Genomic DNA, 20613 nt, shown 5'->3' on the forward strand with positions numbered 1-20613 from the left:
GTGGAACAGGTCCATCTCGATCCCGATGGCCCAAGGGATAGGCGCGCTCAAAACGACCGTGCAATTCACCATCCTTATGTTATTTTATCAAAACGCAAACATTTCAAACGCCAAAAGCATTGTCTTTCTTCGACAACCAAATATTCCAAGAACTACTTCGCGCAACGCATAAATAGTGCGCAAGACCCACGTTTGGATCCTAGCTCTGCCGATTATTATTTTCTGCTGGCTATCGAATTTTCATTTCTACCTGACCAGTACTCTTCATTCACCTGCATGTTTGTATCACATAGATGTAATTCAGTAATACTATGTTAAACTAATCAATATCTGTTTGAATAATTACGCAGGCACATCATAACCCAAAATGTAGTGCCCCCCCCCCCCCCCCCCACACCATTATTAGTGTATCCATAATCGAGAAAGAAGAAAATATCTAATGGCACAAATGATCTATTACATCTTGACAAAATGTAGAAAAATGTATTAAAGTTACCAATTTATATTAAAGCTACCATTTTGATGCAAGGTGGCTAGCGTGTTGTTCATCATTAAAGGGAAGATCTGGAAAAATGTTGAGTCGCCGATTTGCCTCAAAATTGCTCCCAACACATTAATAAAGAGAAACCTGAACTAGTACCCAAAATTACGAATCACAATAATGTTTTTTCGAAAAGTTACATCTTCAAATTTGATCCGAGAGGCTCTACTGGCAACACTAAAAATGTGACGTCAAACATAATTTGGGCCAAATTTGAGCAATACAGCTTGTTCCTGATGGGTAACAAGAACCTTAATGGTATGAAATTAATGCTGGGGAAGCTCATGCCAACTAAATGAAAAACAAAATGTAAGAATTACTGTTTCTTAGTCTGCCTGCACAACTTGCAAACGTTGTGCAGGCAGACAACCTGCAAATGGTACCTGGGACTAAAGGTGCGGAAAATATTGGTTTTGGCATAACCTTCTTTTTGCCACCTTCTTAATAGTTATTTTAAATTTGTTAGAGGTAATGAATAGCACGCCAGGAAGAGCAAAGCGTGGGTATTCCAAAACTGCGCTTAGACTGGGTAGCTTTAAAAAAAACGCCATACTATGCAAAAAAAAAGAAAACAAAGTGGGCAGGTACAGGGGAAGAGATGCAGAGGACATGGCCTAGTCAGCAGCCTTTCTAAAATGAAGCAATAATAACCCCCACGAAAACGTGGACTGCCCTCACTGAGGAATTCTGCAAACGGCATTGGCTCATTAAGACAAAGGTGCCACGAGCACCAACCATTTATTATTTACAGCGCAATTTGGAATCCTCGGGGAAACCTAGAAGCCTGGGATGATGCGTCCCTTCTTCTTGAGCCGCTTCATCTTGGTCTGCAGCTTAGCCTGCTTGCGTGCCTTGATGTTCTCCCTCCTCTTGTCCTGGCGCTCCTTCTGCTTCTGCGTTGTGCTCTCCACCCGGGCCTGCCACTTCTTCTGGCTCTGCTGACGCAGCTTCTGCTGCCGCTTCATCGACCGCTTCAGCAACTCAGGGTCGTCCTTCACCTGCGACAAAGAACGAAAAAGGAGCATGTGTCATCACTGAGGGTTTGTCCTCACAAGAACAAAGGAATTGTGAAAAATCTTTCCTAATTTCGGCTATTGTTTCGAGTCAGACCTCGGTGTCTATAAAATATGAAAGAAGTATTGGTGTTTACTTTCTCTTACAGGCTTTTTGTAGAAACTATCTAATCCCTTTTGATGTCAAAAGAAAGAAGTCTGAGTAACAGATAAGCTGCGCTTGTCATGGCACTGTTTTCCATCTTCCCGGTTTTGAGTCGCCATCATTTCCAACAGTCTAGACAAAACACAAGGAAGGTGAAAGCTTGGAGGAAAAACTTAAAAAGGGTACTTGAAAAGGAAAAGGTAAAACAGTACTAAAACAGACAAAGGAAAGAAGAAATGGAGCACGAAGAAAAAACTGAAAAGAAAGTGAAATTATTTATGAAAGAGATGTGAAAATAAAAAAGGGTAAGTAGGTGTGGCTTGTGCATGTTCTAATCTCTGTAAATCCCTCTTCATTTTAGTGCCATGTCCCTTCCAGAAATAAAATAATCAGTCGACAGTCAGCACCTTGTGTGTGTGCTCTATTCCTTGTGCTCTCTGCCTATTTTAGCACTGTTTTACCTTTACATAATTATGAAGCAACTAGCCCAACCTGAAAAAGAGTCTGCTTGAAGTTTTAGATTCAGAGTGCAGTCGACATTTCGCTAATAAACTTAGGCCGAAAAGTAACCCTTTTGGTGAAATGTCGGCTGTTAGTACTCCGAGGCTTCCAAGACACTCCTTCTAGAGCTCATGTAAGGATGAGTGATAGAAACTGCACGCGGACGCTTGTAACAGAGCAGGGGCATTTCAAAAATAGCATAACTTGCTAGTACTTTGGAATTACATAGTCCTAAAAATTCTACAAACATTTACCGGCGAGCTATTACTGAACATTTCTTTTTTATTGATTCTAAAATGCTTAAAGGGGAGACTTCTGCATTGTACAACCATGGTTGTACAATGCATAAGTCTCCCCTTTAAGCATTTTTTTCTTTTTTCTTTAAAGGGAAGCTACGGAGCTTCTTGAAAAAAATGAGTTAGAAGTAAATTCTAGTGTATTTTTACCCTGCGAACCTGAATACCCAAACCATTTGCTGTGCAAGTATTGTTAAACGCGAGAAAACGCGTTTAACACTACTTGCTGTACGTGATGTATTCGACCAATCTTTTGGCTGCCCAAGGCTAGGGAGGTGGGGCTTCAGCCCTATTTTGAAATTGCTCTTATGGCTCTCCGACGCGGCGCATTGAAAGATAATTGTGATATCTGTTATTCTAAAGGTGAAATGAATGCAATTCATGTTTTTTCTCAAATGCAGAAGTGCCCCATCTTCTCTTTAAGCCCCTATCTTTTTTGTGCATGCATGCACAAAAAAGATAGAAGGTTGCGTATGTTAGTCAAAATGGACTTTGAAGAATGGTTGAATGTGAATGTAGACAGGCACTATCGTGGACACAGCTAGCTATAACATCGGCAAGGGCTGTGGTGTTGTCTGCTTCGCATTTATCAGACAACCAAGTAGGGTGTGATTGTGAAATGAGAGAGTGATCAATCTTTGAGAGGAATTTTAACATTTCATTCCTCTTGGAGAGCATGTGGCTCTGAGAGTATGGAATGACCACCACTCGCGCATTTTAGTCGACGGTATCCACAATAGTACATGTGCACTTCAGGCTCATCCAACTCCACCTATTGAGAAAAAGTTGACTGTACCTTGACTCCCTGTACCTTGTCCATGGCCTTGAGCCACTGCTTCTTCTGCTTCAGCTCCTGTGCCTGTTCGGGGTCTCTCTCCTCCAGCGTCTTCAGCTTCTTGGCCTCCACTTCCAGCTTGTGCATCAGCTTCTTGGGCTGGTTGCTGCGCGCCGCCGCAGACTTAAAGGCCTTCTTCTTCTCCTCCGTGTCTGGAATCCCGGAGTCAGCCAGGTCGAACTTGCTGAACACCATCTTGCCTTCCCGGTTGAAGATGGGTGCCGGCTTCCCAGGCGCCGGTTTTTTCGGGGACAAGTTGCCGCCAGGAGCCGTCGAGTCTTCGTTGGCAGCTTTGGGTCCCTTGTTCTTGTTCTTCTTGGCCGCCTTCTTCTCGGCTAACTTCTTGGCCTTGCGCTCTTCCCGAGACTGGATTACAGGAGTCTTGCGAATACCTTTCCATGTGAGACAGAGGTTGCAAAGTGAATACACGCATGCATAACCTTCCGATGAAATCATTCAGTTGCAAGATGACGGTGTAATCTGGAGAACTGTACTACTGGCTACCGGCAGAAAAAATCTTGTACCTTCTCAAATTATGACATAATGATGCTGAAGGGGACAACATACCTGTGTGTGTCTTGTCCCCTTTATCATTCCTAAGTCTCATGTTTTCAAAATATTGAAAGTTGACCATGTTTTCTGCATGTTTCCTATAATTTCGATTAGGCTGAAGTTATACAAAACAGGGGAGCGTGTGTCCTTACAAAATGCTTTTGTTGAGCAAGCTCAGATGAAAACGAGATGTGCTCACTCGTACCAGCAGGAACCCTTATGACAAGTAATGTAAAACTATTTCATATTGTCACGAATGACAGACGATGAGACAGGAGAAAACGGAATGAACTTAAGATTTAATGGGGGCAAACTTGTGCCAGAAATGAAAGAGAACACACATCGAGAAAGCAGCAGCGAGTGAAGGTATGTCGCGCAACAGCTCGCTATCGCTAGAGAGAATCAGTGAATGAATCGGCAATACGGCACTAGGCTCTTTATCTACTATGCCGTCATCTCGAATATCCGACCTAGAATGTTTGGGAAAAAGCTAAGGCGAGACTGACTAGGCAAGGTCATCTGGCTTCTTTCTCTTTTACGCTCGGAATAAGAGTATACACGAATCTTGAACGCAGCACTATTTCACTACGCAAGTCATGATTTTCTCCAATAAATTAAAAACTTAAAAAATAGATTATAATACAACATTGTACTTCGTGTGTCGTTTGCAAGTAAAAACAAGACCTGGGCAAGGAAAACAATGAAAATCCCAATGCAAAGCGTTGCATGGAACAGTTTGAAATGTAAATAGTCTAAGCATTATTGGGAAATGAGTGCTAATAGAGGTTCATAAAAACTAAATTTAAATGCTTGCCCCCTCTGTTGATATACAGTGAAGCCTTACAAAACTAACACAGCAAGGTGCCCCATCTGGGTTCCCATAACTTTACGGTACACACCGAGGGTTGCAAGATACCCAAACTCTCCTGACCACCCCATACCACTTAGTAAAAAGCTTTTCTCCAACTTAAGCTTCTTAATTAGAAGTATGGAATGTCAAGAGAGTTTGGCTATCTTGCCCGCTTCGACCTGGATGAGCATTGTACCGGCATGCGGCTGTGTATCACTATTGCGTGGTTCATGTTAAAAACCCCAGGCCAATGGCTGTACTGCACTGGCTAAATTGCTCATCTATAGCTGAGAGACAAGTTGCCTGTTGAGGCTGACTAACTTCCGGCTGTACTAACATACACACATTATTATTATTAACTTTGGCAAAAGTTAAGCATAGATGAGAAAAGTCGAAGTCGAATTCGGAGGTTTTATGTCTGAAACCAACGATGGGCATCTGGCATACCCCAGCGAAGGGGTAATGATTAATTTGGACCACCTGGGGATCTTTTCACATACAATCAAAATGTTGATCTCTACAATAATCCTCCATCAGATTGCAAGCACCTCTACTGGGATTCAAACCCCCACCTGGGGTTTTGCCTCGATGCCACCGAGGCGGCTAAGCAGAGATGAGCCACACCATATAACACTGTGGTCCAAAAATTCCACATTTTTCATTAGTGAGCATGGCATTTTTAACAAAGTTTGTTTTTACAAGAATGAAGACAGGAAGAGTTATTCTTAACTGTTTTTAAAAGGTAACTAGAGGATATCCAAGACTGAAACGTTTGACGATATTTGATATAGATTGTTCTCAAAAGAATTGGGACGTGCCAAAAATAAAATATGACACAACTATACTGCTAAGACTCATTTGTATCTTCCTATATTTTTACTAAATTTGTTTTGAAAATGATGGCGTAGTTTCGTGAAAAAATCAATATATGTGCGGAGCCCTCGGATCCACCCTATTCGGAAAGGTCGCCATCTGTGTTGGGTTGGTGACGTCATTCGCCCAACGCGCAGCGTCCCCTTGCACACATTCGCAGGCTTGGCTCTTCGGCATCTCACACTTCAGCTTTCTTGTTTACCTTCTGTGTTTTGAAGAAACGGTTTCGAGACGATGACGTCTATGGCATCGCTCGCTTCGTCGGAGTCTTCAACACTGATTGCAGCAGCGATGAGAGCAATCGTTATGAAAAGATATTGGAAGCTGGTCATTTTGACTTCAACCCACTGGCGACCAGCTCCAGCGACGATAACAAATTGTGACGGACAAACTCGCCGTCGTCCGCAATGACCTCGCATGTGCGTGCAGGGTGGAAAGTCAGAACGCAAGGGGGTCGAGAGCTAGAATAAGGAAGCCTAGAATGAGGGAGTGTTCAACTAAATACGATCACGTGGTGTATGGGCACTAAGGTGTGACTAACTTGGGCAGTGTTGACCGGTCCCCAGATGAAAATTATCAACATTCGTAAATTGATTCTTGCAATTGCTAGAGTTCTAAAAATCGCAAAACTTGGTGCATATACTAAGTAGTCTATGAGCATTCCAATTCAAGAATCATCTACCAGTTTAATTTTTGTGACTTAACCCCTTTAAAGGGATACTTCAACAAAATTTTAAATATGCCCGTTGTGTTCAGAAATAGGCTGAATGTGATCCACAATATCCGTAAATGACAATCACACATTTGTATCTTGAGCCTGATGGCTCTATTTTTCCTTACAAGCAGCCCACTCTGGCAAGCGCTCGGAGATTAGCCAGCGGAGAGCATGTGACATCCGCTGCAATCATGAGACAGATTGTCTCAGGACGAGCAAAGCTGCGTCGAGGCTGACATCGAGAGTATGTCCTAGCCGTTTCAGCCACCAAAGTGGCCGAAGCACGCCAGCGATCAGGCCACCGCAGCTAACCCCAAAGCTGCTTTTGTATGAATTTTGAGTGATGGATTAATCTTCTATAATCTTGTAGAGGGACAATAGCGACACCTGGGACACACAAAAGAGTCTCGGGAAAAGGGGAGTTCCTCCTTCCCCTCTTTTCTCATGGGGGCTGGAGGCAAGACAGTTATCGTCACTATCTGTCAAGGTTCCTAGACAGGCATTACAAATGAGGGGTTAGCGACATCCATCAGATGCTTTTTGCTAATCATTTCATTCGTTTTGAAATTACCTTCCGTGTCTTTTTCAACACAAGATTGGTGTGTCTGATGTGATTATGGTCCCTTGAACACGAATAGACCAAAAAATAAGCGCCGCAATTTCGTTGTAGTATCCCTTTAGAGATTAGGCTATCCCCCAAAAGTTTAGTTTGTGCTCTGCTTAAAGATACCAGGCATTTCATGCACTAAAACATGTTGAGTCCCTGGATAACTATCTTGGTAGCAGGAATCTTCTTTGCAATACTGAAAGTACCTTTGAGTGCTTCAATCTTCTCACTAAGACGGTGTTTAAGCTCGTCCAGGTTAGATGCTCTGTCCAAGGCCACAGAATGTAGAGTGCTCATTTCTGAAAGGAAATCAGAGAAGAGGCGACACTACAGACAATAATTCCAGCACAAGTGATGAAAGAACAGATAATAAAATGAGATAGCTCTCTCCACTGTGTCTCAAATTTCTGATACGATTATTTGAAAATTGCATTGCATTCAAACCCTACCAAGACATAGTAGTTCTAAAATCTCCAGGTCACCCTATTCTTGCAAAAGTAAACACAGTCATGGCTGAGACTCAGAAGTGCATGCAAATTCCAGTTTAAGTTCAGATTAACAATCCTTTACCAATGGGCACTAAGCGGCCTGTATCACATAGAAAATTAAAAAAAAAGAAAATGCTCTTTAGTGTCAAAAACATTTTGATGTTCTTCCTTATAAAAAGTGAAAACAAACCTTTGTGTAAATTAGAAGAGCATAGAGCACTGCAAAGTTTTCTTTGAAGAACAGACAATGTTTCCTTATATGGCCTTTCACCGAAAAAACCTGGATAAAATTTTGTTTTCTTCATGAGCTCAAATGATATGAGAACTGCCACAAAAAAAGCAGTTTAATTAATGAAAAAGTGTATATGACTTGCAGATAGGGTTACCCACTCTTCAATGAGTGAAGTCGGGACGGGACGGGACGGAACTGGGGGGGGGGGGGGGGGGGGGGGGCAGCGCGAGGCAGCATGTTGACACGAAGGGGTTTGTACACACAATGATGATGATAACAGGCGCAGCCCGGCACCAGCGTCGCCCCGATTTCCAGCTTGCCATGGTTTGCATGCTAAAGTGGCTAAAGTCTCTCACAGCCAAGGCTAGCCACCGCAGCACTGCTTCGTATGATTCGTGCTATGCAGTGTGACGCGCATTGTTGGGCATGCATTGGATCCTATACAAAATTTCTAACTGGACAGTCTGGACCTAATCCAAGACATACAGCTGTCCCGACAGGGATGCTGCGGGACTCGGGACGCTTTATGAAAGTCGGGACAGTCCCGAAAAATCCGGGACGGCTGGTAACCCTACTTGCAGAAGGTATTTTTCTGTTTGACTAAAAAGATTTATTTAGCAAATCCTTAGAGTCAGATAAACACTCCTATTGCCTCCAGCAGTTTTGGCATGTCTTTGTGCAGCTGGTAGTCCGCACACAGCTTATTCAAGCGGTTCTGAAGTCACTTCATTGTCTTTTGAACCCTCTTCACTGGGGGCTCACCTCTGTGTGCTTGCAGGAAAATTGTTGCAACCAATGCCTGATCTTACTGAACCTTTGTCTTGTGAGCTTTTGTCTGTTGAGCTTATTTCCGGCCAGCATGACACTCCATCGGCTGCTATAGCTCACGTGTACACGTTAGGGAATTCTAGAACGGCAGAAATAGCAGCTGCCACAAGGATCGTTGACAGATACACAAGAAATGAGAGCTACAAGACAATTGTCGAGCTTGTAAACTTTCCGAACAGAACAGAGAACACAACAACAAGACTGCTCTGTTTTTCCCTTTCACACTGTCCCGTTTTTGTGCTCCTTCGTGTCTGCAGGGCTCAATCCTTAAACTGCTCAAGTATTGAAACTTGTCAGGCACGTCAAATTCTACTCACTCGCTTTCTTCTTCTGCGCTCTCCTCAGCCTCTTCAGCGACTGCTTTTCAGTGAGGCCTCCTGGTTCCAGCCCCTGATCGCAAAGTATCTGGCTCACCGTCTTGAAGGTAGAAGGGTCCAGTCGTGCCAGCTTGTGCTTGCCATGCACCGACATTTTCTGCATTCTCTTTGAAGCTACAAAAGAAAGCGGCGGCATAAAATAAAATTAAAAAACTCGTAATTCGTAATTATAAGCGTACTTTAGAGTCCCCGTGAGTACGGTACCTTTCACTCTTTCATCGACCTTTTGGTGCACTTCGCTGGTCAAGGTGTCAACAGTGTCTTGATCGAAGTAGTACTTGGGCTCAATCGTGTCGACTAGTTTGAGCATGTAATCGTTTTCGGCTTCCAGACGTGACCGCAAGTCGCACAGTGGATCGTCTGATCCATTGCTGGGACTCGATTCACCCATTTTTCCGCGAAAACTGAACGATCAAGCAAGGAACAGCGACTCCACATGCACACAACCGCACAAAATTACAGACGTGCACAAAACACGCGCTGCGGTGGACGTCGCCATGTTTACGCCTCGATGCGAATGAGTTTAGAATAATAGCTTTTATTATAAAGTTTTTAGCAAGTTTAATGTTTATTGCAATAAAATAAATATAAATAATTAGTGGTTGAAAATTATTTTGAACACAAATATTATAAAATCTTCAGACGTTGTTGGTTTGCTGCGGACTCGCAACAAAATGTCCGACTCTCTCCAGCTGTAAAGAGTTGTAATGATAATTCGTGCGAAATTTCGGTTTCCTCTCCTTTGTGCTACATGAAACTTGTACAAGTAAGCAGTGAATTTTTTTAACGTTTAAGGGTTTTCCTAAATGAATTGTGAAACTCAAACAAAGTCATTGGCGGTGATCGAACCCTTGAGAAAAGCAGCAACTTGAGCAAGGCAGCAGAAACGGATTTCGATGTTACTACGTGGTGTCGTTTGGCGCATGTTTCATCGATTTCTCGTGGTTATTTTTTTTAGATATTTATGATTTACATTCTGCGGGGGGTTAATATTATGTTAAAAGTGTATGAAAGGCTAATCATCTTATCTCGATTCGCTCATGAAGATAATTTTGATCGCACTCGTAGGCTTATTTCGTTTTCATCTGACTCTGCATGTTTGCTTACCGATCGACACAGTCTTGCAACATGTAGAGACGCTGAAAATATCGCGGAAGCCAAGCGTACCTGACGCGAAATTTAGGGCAGTCTATATTCTTAAAATTTGCTTGCTGCTCTTGTATGCCCCCGAAGCTGAGGTCACCTCAATAATTGTACGTTTTTTTTCCTCGACAAGTGGTTTTTACCTCACCTTTTACTAAATCGGCGCGTTCATTTTCGTCTTCTGATCGATCATAAAGCGTGGCATGGCCCGCTGGGCTGTGTGCTTGGGGTCATCTTGATTTCAGTGACGCTAATCCCTTCGCAACTGACAAAACTGAAGGACACTTATTTGTGATCCAGAACTTATTTCTCTAACCGTCCCCCCTCCCTCCACTTGACTGACTAGACGCAATCAGTGCCCAATGGTTCGAAGTTCGAGACTGACTTAAAGGCCGACGATCAGACTCGAGATTCGGCAAGGCAGAAGATCCTCCTCACCATAGGGGAGGAGGAAACAGCCAACGGTGGACAGGGTAGAAGAGGTGAGAGGAGGAAGTTTGGGGGAAAGTGGAAAGCGCGAACTGGTCGTCGGCCTTTAAAGGTTTTATGTCAACCAAGTTTGATGAACGGGCAGGAGTGCAGACAAGCTAAGCTACATTCTAAGCTTGAAACATATTGAATCCACGTTGAAATGGATGTCGCTCGCAATATTGTGCAATAGCGAATTCACTAAAAAATGTCACATGAAAAAATGTATACAATATTAAAGCTTTACAAAGGCTTTGTGGTTATTGTGGTCAGAGTGACCTTGCTAAGGTGAATCGTAAAATTCCACTCGAAATTTGGTCATTATGACACACTGTCTCAAATTTAACATTTACGATTTAAATTGAAGGTAAATTGCTGCTTCAAACATTTCAGGGGATTATTTCAACGGTGCTACTTCGTTTGAATGCGCTATGTTTCTAGTGTCATGTTCAACATTACGTGAACTGATCAGGTGCAAATCTTGCTCAAGTGGTGGTGACACTGAAAGTACCTTTCAGTGTCACCACCACTCGAGCAAGATTTGCACCATTTTAAAGTTGCTAGTGACAAACACGAAACTATGGACGTCGCAGACTTCTTTCAAACCTCGGGTTCGACTGGCTCGGTGAACCTCCAAACTTCCAACAAAATTTGACAAAATTCTACTTTTTTAACAGCGTTGCCTGACCTGCCCACACACAATTTAAAAGTTCGGGGGAAGATAATTGCTACAGTAATTTGGAGTAAATCTAATGGAATAATTACCCAAATTTTACGCCGTATAAAAGCAGACGTGGTTGCTTCATGGTCTAGTTAGTTTGGTAATGTAGAACAATATCCTTGATAAATGCTCCACTGTCCTGCTACCAGGTGGCGCCACTAGTTTTAATTTCCTTGCACGCGCGTAACCAAGCTTTGGTCAATCTTAGTATTAAAATGAATCTGGTTGTACTTCAAACTCAGCAAGTTTGCAAACATCTGCGTATAGGAACAGCTTTTTTGTAGCGTGTGCACCCAACCAGTGTAGGGAAATAGCAACTTGAGACAAGCTTGCGACCTCGTAAGAACACCGAAAGCATCAGCGAATAAATACCAGAAAGAAAACAAAACAGTGCTCCACTAACAGATAAACTTTAATGTTAAAAGAGATTTGAAAATGTGTATGAAACCAAACCTGGAAAGAGATTTTTGAAGCTTTTAAATGGATGCTGAACCGAAATTCGGAGCTCACAGAACAAGGCTGGAGTGATAGGCGGGATGCTGCAAAACCCAAAAACATCACTTGTACCGCAATAGCTCTAACGGTTGGACGTATTTGAACGCGGCCGACGAGACATGTCACTTCATGATTCTCATTCCCTCTCCTCTTTGCTTCGTCCCCTCGAGCAGGTAAACCAAAGCAAGGAGGAGAGGAGCAAGGCTGCTGCTCCTCGTTCTCAGCTGTTGCAGTTGAGAATGTCACGGTCCTCGCTCAGTCGCACCTTTCTTTTCTGAAAATACGGCCATCCGTTTGAGATATCGATGTATGAGCAATGTTTTGGAGTTTGTAGCATCCCATTCGACGCTTCTGTGGCCTTATTTCGCAAAATCCCAATTTCGGTTCCACGTCCCTTTAATGTCAAGCTTTCTGGCAAAATGATATGTGCTCGGTCGTTAACACCTATCATGCCGTGTAATTTGAGTACATCGCACATCATTTCGAAAAGGCATATGTGTTTCTGTTTTTCTGATCGTAGTTCAGTTGCCTTAGTCACTGACAAGATGAGAAGGGCAGGGCATATCTCTTTCGAATGACGCCAGCACTCGCTTTTCGCCATGCTTCGTCGGCATGTGCGAGCTCGGGGCCGTTGAGACGCCAAAGTATTATCAAAGGTAGAGAGCTCATGCTGGAGGCGGGACAACTGAAACTCCCCTCCCCCCCCCCCCCCCCCTTACCATTCTCATCCTTCCAGTGACTATAGTAGCACATTGTCTTTCTTGTACGCTCCATTTCACGTAAACACGATGATGCAATTTTGCCGTCGCTCGCTCTGCTTCATCTGACCGTGGAGTCAACTGCGGTCAGACTTGAAGGGAAGATAAAGCACTTTTCGACGAAACCGAGTTTAGAGCAGATCCCTGCCGCTTTTTTCTCTCATGAATTCTATTATCGTACTCAAATCAGGTCAAAATAAAGGTAAACCACTTTTATTTTGAAAAAAAGAAAAAGGGCTGGGATTGTTATGTGGCGTGTGGTGAGCCTCTCAGTCGTCCATCATTCGTCTAAGACGTGGCATCGTCGTTGGCATCTCTGATTCATCTCCGAGTGACGAGCGAAACCCCGCCGACGACGTCGCTTTCACTAGTTTTACCCTCCGCTCTTGTGCTTTCCTGCGCTCGGCGTGCAGCAGCGGGTGGAGCTTCGCTCAAGTTTTAATGCAAAAGCATTAACTGTCTCATGGAGCGAGCTGACGTCATCAGTCTGAGACGCAAAAACGGCAGATAGTTTCCTTCGGTTTTATTAGCTGGCGTGCGTCAATGGGGCTCTCATTGGCCGCTGCGCTCATCAGTTTTCATGACTGATCACTCCATGGCGCTGCGTGTCCATCAGCGTAAAGCATCCAAGGTCACCAGGGGAGCACCTGCGCCGACCGGCGACGAAAAGTACGCAGCAGATGAAAAAGGGAGCAGACGAGCGGCTTGCACGTTTTTGCATTCACAACTCATAAGAAATGCTTAGGTGTACCTCAATCTTTTTTAATTGCTGATTATGTTGCTTCTACTGATAAAATCGAAAGAAAACTTTGGACAGATAATTTAGAGGTGCCCACATTCAAACTTTCACCGTTTTTATTTGTTTATATTTTTTTGTAAGTAAGAAATTTTTTTTGGTTTCCTTTAATGTGAAATGAAATACAGTCCTCGTTCCTCTCTGCTTTTATTATCCTTGCATAGTACCAACTTGCCGTCTTCCCACCCTCAGGTCGGCCTCCTTGGTGGCTGAGGGGAGGCATCGTGCCTGAGGAGGACGATCATGGCGGAGGACGCTGCGCTGGCCCGTCTGAGGCGCTTCCTCTACACGGGGCTCGAGGGCAACCGCTACCAGCCGGGTCGGAGGGACTTCTCTGCTGAGTCTGTGCAGAGCGTGCCGTCGCTGCTCGCCGACAAGAGGGGCGTCGAGGTGGTGAAGGAGGTGCTCTGCTTCGCCAAGGGAGAGCCTAAGACGCTGTGCCCGGACGCCTTGGCCTACGTACTGGCACTCTGCGCTGCGTCGGATGACGCAGCCACCAAGACGGCTGCCTACAGGGCTTTCAAAGAGGTGCGTGCTGTCGCCATTGTGGAGGCACTATAGGTGTGTTGGTATAGGGACGGGCTTACGCATCGTGTCTGGGTCGTAAAAGATGCAGAGTCTGGGGGCTCAGAAAGTTCACTGGCCGACACCTTTTGACTAAACAGCTTCGTGTGAAAGACGCGACGAGCTGGCGAAACTACCGTAATTTCCCGAGAAGTACCCCCACCCTCGAAAGATGGCGCGCCCTAATTTTAAGCACGACTTTCTGTGCGAGAAAAAAGGCCAAAATTTAGCCGACTCCTACAAGTTGCACCGCCCGTGTAACCTTGGCAGTAATGCATCTATTTTTTTTTTTTTTCACCTCTGTTATATTGCTGTGTTTGTCGTGCATTTTTTTGGCACTTGTTGGGAGCACTTGGAGACAGCGTTGTCCGACTGAGCTTGGTGCACCATGTGCCTCTCAGCAGAAAGCACTTGCATCCAGGGAACACGAAAAGAACAGCAGCCGTGGCATCTGTAACAAGGCACTGAGAGATCTGAATGTAGTCTCAATCCAGCTTTGCTACTGTGTTGTTATGTGGTATCAAGGCTACAAGACAAAGGCAAAATGGCGAGAACTCAATCCACGGCTGTGGGAGCAGCGGTATTATATATAGGCAATTCTTTTAAACAGTTTGAAATATAGAAAAACTAGCTGAACAGCATCTGAAATTTCTGTCGCTGTTATATAGTTGTACAAATAAATAAATATAAATACCGAAACATGAACTCCTTGGGATGAGTAGCGGAATAATTGAGCATGTCCAAAATTTTTGTGTTCGAAAAATCAGTTGGCGACTGTAAACTTTACATTCCGATAGCGTGCACGATGAGTTGGAGAAATAGGCTGCAAAGAAACAACTTTCACATTCTTTAGAAGAATGCATTCCCAGCCTGGCTACAATACCGTCTTGTTAACCTTTTTGGTAGCACTCCCAACATCAGCCGACCCCTTATTTTCACCAATTTTCTCTTCATTTGCTGGGACCTATCTGTCTAGAGTATTGCAATATAGGGCAAATTTTCCGTGTTCGTTTCCAAAGGACATGATAACTGAAGAATTGAGTAATTTTTGGCAAAAGATACGAGGAATTTCTAGAAGTACTGCAATGTTAATGAAACATACAGATGACCGACATTGCCACCTCTGCCCACGCACACCTGGGGCCTTTATCTTCTACCGTTTCCTTCACACCCACCGACGAGCTGCCTTGGAGGTTTAAAGGCAAGCACCGACCTTTGGATCCTCAGTTGGTAGATTGGAATCACAGCCGAGGTGCCTGCAATCCGACGAAGGCTCATTGCAGAGAAGGCGCTGGTAACCGAGATTTCAATTGCATGTCAAAAGATCCACAGAGGATCCAGAATAAACCTCAACCCTTCGCCGAAGTCTGCCAGACGTCACCCTATTTCATTTTGGTGTGCCCCCTTGCCCTGACACAGGTGTGCTCGAGCCCCACGCAGCTGTTTGCCGTGACGCGCTTCCTGGAGTCTGTGAGCCAGGGCACGGGCTGGGGCCGTGCCCACCGCAATGCAGTGGCTGCCTGGTACACCCGGCGCAAGCCCCGGGAGCTGGCTGCCCAGGTCACCAAGGTGGTGTGCAGGCACCGCTGGACCCACCAGGACGTCATCCGGCTGGCTCACGTGCGGCCACCGGCTTCCAACCTGGGTGCGTCATCGGCTCTTTTTTTATTTTTTATTCTTTTTGCCGCGAAGGTGCATGCAAAGGAGGCAAGGGAGGCTAGATTCACATGACATACTCTCGATTTGAAATCTCACCGGAGGCCGCATTAATTAACTTTCACCCTATCTTTCAAGTATGTGTGGAGGCAGTGTTTTCCAGCCCACTCGAGTTCTTTCACGTTGGGATCGACCAAGCCAAACAGAGATATGGTTGGTTGCTCGTCTTCATTTATGACCGGTTGGCCACAAATGGATAATCGTGCGGGCAAGCGTCGTTTCAACTTGCGGTCGCATGTTACAGTTACACAATGCATCGGTTGTCTCACATAGCGCAGTTGCTCAACTGTTTCTGCAGTTGCCATCATTTCAGTTGCTGCGTACGCCATAGATGCAGGTATTCGAACCGGCGTTTAGTGGCCCAAAGCTAGGGTAACTATGTGCACGCTTTACTGATGGTGACAACATTGTCCCCGGAATACCTTTGTATTCCGAGCACTTATTCCTTTTGTTCTGGAGCGCGTGAAAGAGCGACGCCTGGTACAAGCTCTTGGTGGTCACTGACAGGATGAATGTGGCAGGGACGAGTTTTAGATGTCCCGCATCCGGCACATGCTCGCTACTTTCGATAATGTTTGGAGCATCGAGGTCGAAAGTAGAAGATGCACCGACAACAAAAAGCCGAGCCTGCCCTCCATTTTCCCAGGGGTGTCCCTAGTGCTGCGCTACCTGACCAAGGGGTTCCAGGCGGCGGAGGAGTACCTGGCGGAAGAGCGGGCCAAAGGGGTCGTCAACCCAGAGGCGGCAGAGGTGCTGGCCTACCTGAGGGGAGTGCACGAGGTGAAGCGCACCTCGGACGAGCAGACGGCCGCCAGGCTTGTGGAGATGCACGACCTGGCTCTCGAGCATGTCCCCACCCACTTCCTCAAGTCCAAAGAGGTGGGTGCAGGGAAGTGCGGCGCCCAAAGCATGTTTCCGATTGTTCGCCGCAGTTGGCGGGAGTGGATGCCACAAAGGTGCTGCGGTATTTGGTGCCCCGGTGGGCTTCCGGTAGCATATTCATTTGTTCTCTAGCAGCTCACAGTGATCAGGTAAGAAAATTTTCCTTCGGAGAACTATCCGTAACACGTTGATAAGAACCTGCGCACATCGTAGAAGGTGGTCCAGACAACGAAAGGATGCGAGAGAAAAACAAAACAAGAGGAAAACTGGAAGTGTGCTGGGGTCCGCCGATAGTGGGCGGTAGCGAGCTCGTTTGCAAACAGAAGTCGGCGATTAGCCACCGACACGCCGAGAAAGGCAGGGAGAAGCTTCGGTCGTCCTGCCTCCAGCACGAGCTTCCCGCTTTCCACGACGCTTTCGCGTCTCGTGCATCTCAAGCAAGCGCACACATTCTCCTTCCGTCCCTCGATTAGTCCCTTAATTTTTGCCCGACGATATCACAAAAGTGTTACGCCATGGCCTGTCGCCTACGTGACGGCGACGCGACAGTAGGGTCAGATGCGGCAGACGCCTGTTCGGCAGCCAAACAGTTGACGGAAGGCAAAGCAGATGTGAGACGGGACGCCACAACGGCAGGGATCCGCTGACCCCTATGACATGTGCGCGGGTGTTTATAAACGGCTTCTCTCGACTGCACGCAGGTCAAATGAACAAAAAATGAACAGTTAACAGCGCAATAGGAATCGGTAGCAATGGTAGTACTCACCCGGGGAACGACGCGCGAAGCGGCGTGTTGTCCGTCAGTACTCCCGTCGAAAAAGGCAAAATAAAGACACAAATACTATATACGGTACATACAAGAAATATTGCGCGCCGAAGAGAATAGAAACACTCAGAAGCAATAAAAAATACACTGGAATAGATAAAAATAGGTAATAGAATCGAAAAACAGAGGATTGAGAGGAGACAAGCAACAAGGCAACGCAATCTCAAGACAGAGTGGCCAGGCGAGGAACAGTCTCTTCCACTATTCCTCGTGCGTGAGCCGGGGCACTTGGGGGGATTTGGCAAAGGTCTGTTTGGCGTTACGAAGAGTTGTGAATGGCTGTCATTTTTTGCGGGCACTTATACGGCCAATTGCCTGATCTCGAGATGCGACGGCGCAGCATGTCAGCTCCCAGACATGCTCTGTTACCGCTTCAGGACCACTTTCGACGCACGGGTGGTGAGGGACGGTAAACGCACCGGTCAGAGGCGCATTCTCGACATCGTGGTAGGGGTCTTCATTATAAAACATTACATACCTTAAAGGGATACTGAACCGAAATTTCGAACTCACAAAACAAGGCCGGGCGGATAGGTGGGAAGCTCCAAAACCAAAAAGATATCACTCATATGGCGATATATCTAACGGATCGCCATTTTTTTTGGAAAAGAAGTGTGCGATTGAACCCGGCCGACGAGGCCAACGCGACAGAGCACATCACGATTCCCATTCTCTCTCCTCCTCGCTACGTCCCGTCAAGCTGGTGAACCGAAGCAAGGAGGAGAGAAGCGAGGCTGCTTCTCCTCACTCTCAAATTCTCCCGGAGGACAGTTACGTCAAAGAACTCGCTTGATCGCGCCCTTCTTTTCCAAAAGTATGGCCATCCGTTTGAGATATCGATGTACGAGTGATGTTTTGGAGTTCGTAGCGTCCTGTTCAACACTTCTACAGCCTTACTTTGCGAAATCCAAATTTCGGTTCAGTATCCCTTTAAAAGATGAAGTGAGAAATCCCTTTGAAGGGTAACTCCGGTCAAAAGTTGAATTAAAGTAAACGACTGATGTCGACCTACGGAGTCTAAATACGAGCATTGCTGAAATACTACGGTAGTGGGAAACCACGAGTTACTCTGTAAACCGATATTAAAAATGCTACCACCAGCTTTTTGGCGACCATTTGGCGGGTTGGTTGTTTGTCGAGCAACCTTGTGCCCCGACGTCATCTTTGTTTTCGAGGAGGTTTCTCGTTCAAACTGCCGCTTCTTTCGCCGTGTTTTTACAGCGGAGCTGTTAAGGGCTAGGTTCCCCAGGATTGTGTCCGGTATGTCGACACAAACCTACCTGGACAGCCACTGCCATCTATAAGCGACAGCGGCAAGCGCACAACCAGTATGGTTTTCACCGTCGCTCGTAGATGGCGGCAACCTTTCCAGCTATCATAGAAGAATTGATAGTTGGGCTCGTTGGTGGGAATTCATCAAAGAAAACAGCGCGAAAAACAGACGACAACGAAGAAGCACACGTGACGAGCGCAGTGCTCATCACTTTTGTTTCTTCATCCTCGTCTGTTTTGCGTGCTGTTTCCTACGCTCCTAGGCTCTTATCTATTTAGATTTGGACTCAGGATGGGTTGGCCGCGCGCCCTTTCGAGGAAAGGAGACAGGCTGCGGAAGGAGCGGCGACGTACAGAGCAGCCCAAATGGGTCTGCAACTGCCGCAAAGCCGCTGTCGCCTCGACTTCCACTGTGTCCAGTGCTTCAGATTTCCTTGCCAAAGAGCACATCGCTCGCCTGGAAAGCCACCGCCGAGAACAGAACCAGCGATGTAAAGGGCGCCAGCGGGCCAACGCCACGGACGACGATCGTGCCACGGAGGCGAAGTGCAAGCGCGAGGCCCAGCGACAACTGCACTCCACGCCGGCTGAACAGTTCTCGGGTGCGACATTGAGTTTCCGGAGGAAGTTCGTGGAGAACCCATCTGGCGTCACGTGCGCCGTGTGCGACCGACTCTGGTTCGCCGGAGACGTATCCACGATCGGCGGCGTGTTGGACAAGAAGAGGCGGGAATCGGGCACGTGCGCTTTGCAGCAATGTATTGAGTACAGCTCCGCTGGTCTTCCTTCTTCACGAGAGTGGAAAGGCTGAACGTTTTTCTGTCATATTTTCGGGCGTCCTGGCTGACGATTTCTGCTTGTTACATACCGTTTTAGCGGTCGTAGTTTATAAGGGCTCTTTGGCGATCGTACGCAAAGATTATTGACTCACTGCTCGCTCAAGCGTGTCATAGTGCCGAAGGTAGCATTCACTGGCTGACAGAGTTTAGTCCGTTCCTGCTCGGCACGAGCTTACGATTAGCTTCCACAACACTTCTGCAACGTGCATTGCACACTACCAAGATTGTAGTTCTTTGGAGAAGATAAGGGGGGGCTTGTTTTGAGCCTCGCTTTTTGGCCGGCAACTTTACTAATGTGTATTAATATCTGCTACAGATGTTTGATATCTGCGAAGCAAAGCTGTACAACAACCGTAGCGTCTTACCTGACTGATTGGAACTGCTGTTGCGACTAGTCCAGTCATATGCTTTGCAGTACCGCAAGATGAACTCTGCGTCGCACGATGGCCATGCAGCTGATAACGATAGTTGCCATCATGCTCGAGCCATTAGTTTCGGTTTTGCCGCAGACCCCCAAAACGAAAGCTTTGAGATAGCATATCTACAAAACTACACGAGGCATCGCAGAAAAAGTGACACTTCGTAATTCAGGGACACTTAACCTCCTTGTAATTCAGGGACATTGTTACCCTAAAATCGACAACATTTCTCGGGGTTACCCTTTAAAAGGCAACTCCGCTTCATTTTTGGTTTTGAAAAAACAATGCAGTTTTCTTCAGTATCACCAAGGAAGACCACACTTTAAATATTACAACCTAGTTCTGTCTAAATGTTTCTTTACTGTCCGGCTAACTTCGCAACTCGCCAAGTTACCGAAATCGGTGGACCCTAGTGGGTTAATTGAGGCACAACCAACAGCGCAGACAAGGCTATGGCGTGGGCATAGCCAACATTGATCTAAACGTCGTCACCATTGCCCCTTTTTGTTTGTTTTTACTTCTCCGGGCAAACGTAACAGGTGATGTCAGCAATTTTTCCTCTCGGTGCTTGGCGGTGTCCACGTGATTGGTGTAACTCGCCTGCACAGCACGCATCTTGGGAGCTGTCTTGCCATTACCGCCCTCTCCCGCGTCTCAACCGCCGTCGTCGTCTCACCGTTTGTGATCATTGTCTCTCGGAGTTTCGTTCACACTAGGTACGCAGACTGATGTTGCAGTATTGCAGATGTCATTGATCGTTGTTGACACCAAATGTGGTGAAGAGTGCATTGCAGACGACACCCGCCCCCATCCCGCTCGTCGTTGCATAGAGGATCACGCGACATCTGCGATAGCCACGTT

The 20613-nt window shown here is 46.0% G+C and overlaps 2 protein-coding genes across 2 annotated transcripts in view; one reads left to right on the forward strand and one right to left on the reverse strand.

The window, feature by feature from the left end:
- Positions 1 to 1249: 1249 nt before the first annotated feature.
- Positions 1250 to 9372, reverse strand: LOC8038636 (surfeit locus protein 6 homolog). Its single transcript, XM_029973973.4, has 5 exons — positions 9058 to 9372; positions 8794 to 8967; positions 7135 to 7227; positions 3293 to 3723; positions 1250 to 1539 (listed from the first exon to the last, which is right to left on the reverse strand). The coding sequence occupies exons 1-5, from the start codon at positions 9242 to 9244 to the stop codon at positions 1318 to 1320; spliced, it is 1107 nt and encodes a 368-aa protein (XP_029829833.2). The 5' UTR covers positions 9245 to 9372; the 3' UTR covers positions 1250 to 1317.
- A 148-nt stretch (positions 9373 to 9520) lies between these two features.
- The window catches only part of LOC8038638 (60 kDa SS-A/Ro ribonucleoprotein), a 31696-nt gene continuing 20603 nt past the window's right edge, over positions 9521 to 20613 (forward strand). Inside the window, exons 1-4 of the mRNA XM_029973974.3 lie at positions 9521 to 9619; positions 13427 to 13762; positions 15218 to 15443; positions 16161 to 16393. Coding sequence (XP_029829834.2) covers positions 13478 to 13762; positions 15218 to 15443; positions 16161 to 16393 — 744 coding nt within the window. The 5' untranslated portion in view covers positions 9521 to 9619; positions 13427 to 13477. The remainder of the gene's footprint in view (positions 9620 to 13426; positions 13763 to 15217; positions 15444 to 16160; positions 16394 to 20613) is intronic.

The sequence above is a fragment of the Ixodes scapularis genome, unplaced genomic scaffold, assembly GCF_016920785.2.
Source record: "Ixodes scapularis isolate PalLabHiFi unplaced genomic scaffold, ASM1692078v2 PGA_scaffold3__209_contigs__length_174095766, whole genome shotgun sequence".
In the NCBI taxonomy this organism is placed as follows: Eukaryota; Metazoa; Arthropoda; class Arachnida; order Ixodida; family Ixodidae; genus Ixodes; species Ixodes scapularis.

Bases quoted from the DNA above. Each gene is read 5' to 3' on its own strand.
- LOC8038636 (XM_029973973.4), bottom strand. From the start codon at position 9,244: ATGGGTGAATCGAGTCCCAGCAATGGATCAGACGATCCACTGTGCGAC. The intron at 8,968-9,057 runs GTACCGTACTCA...TTTCTTTTGTAG, and splicing joins GGTCGATGAAAGAGTGAAAG to CTTCAAAGAGAATGCAGAAA. The intron at 3,724-7,134 runs GTACTTTCAGTA...TCACATGGAAAG, and splicing joins GAAGATTGAAGCACTCAAAG to GTATTCGCAAGACTCCTGTA.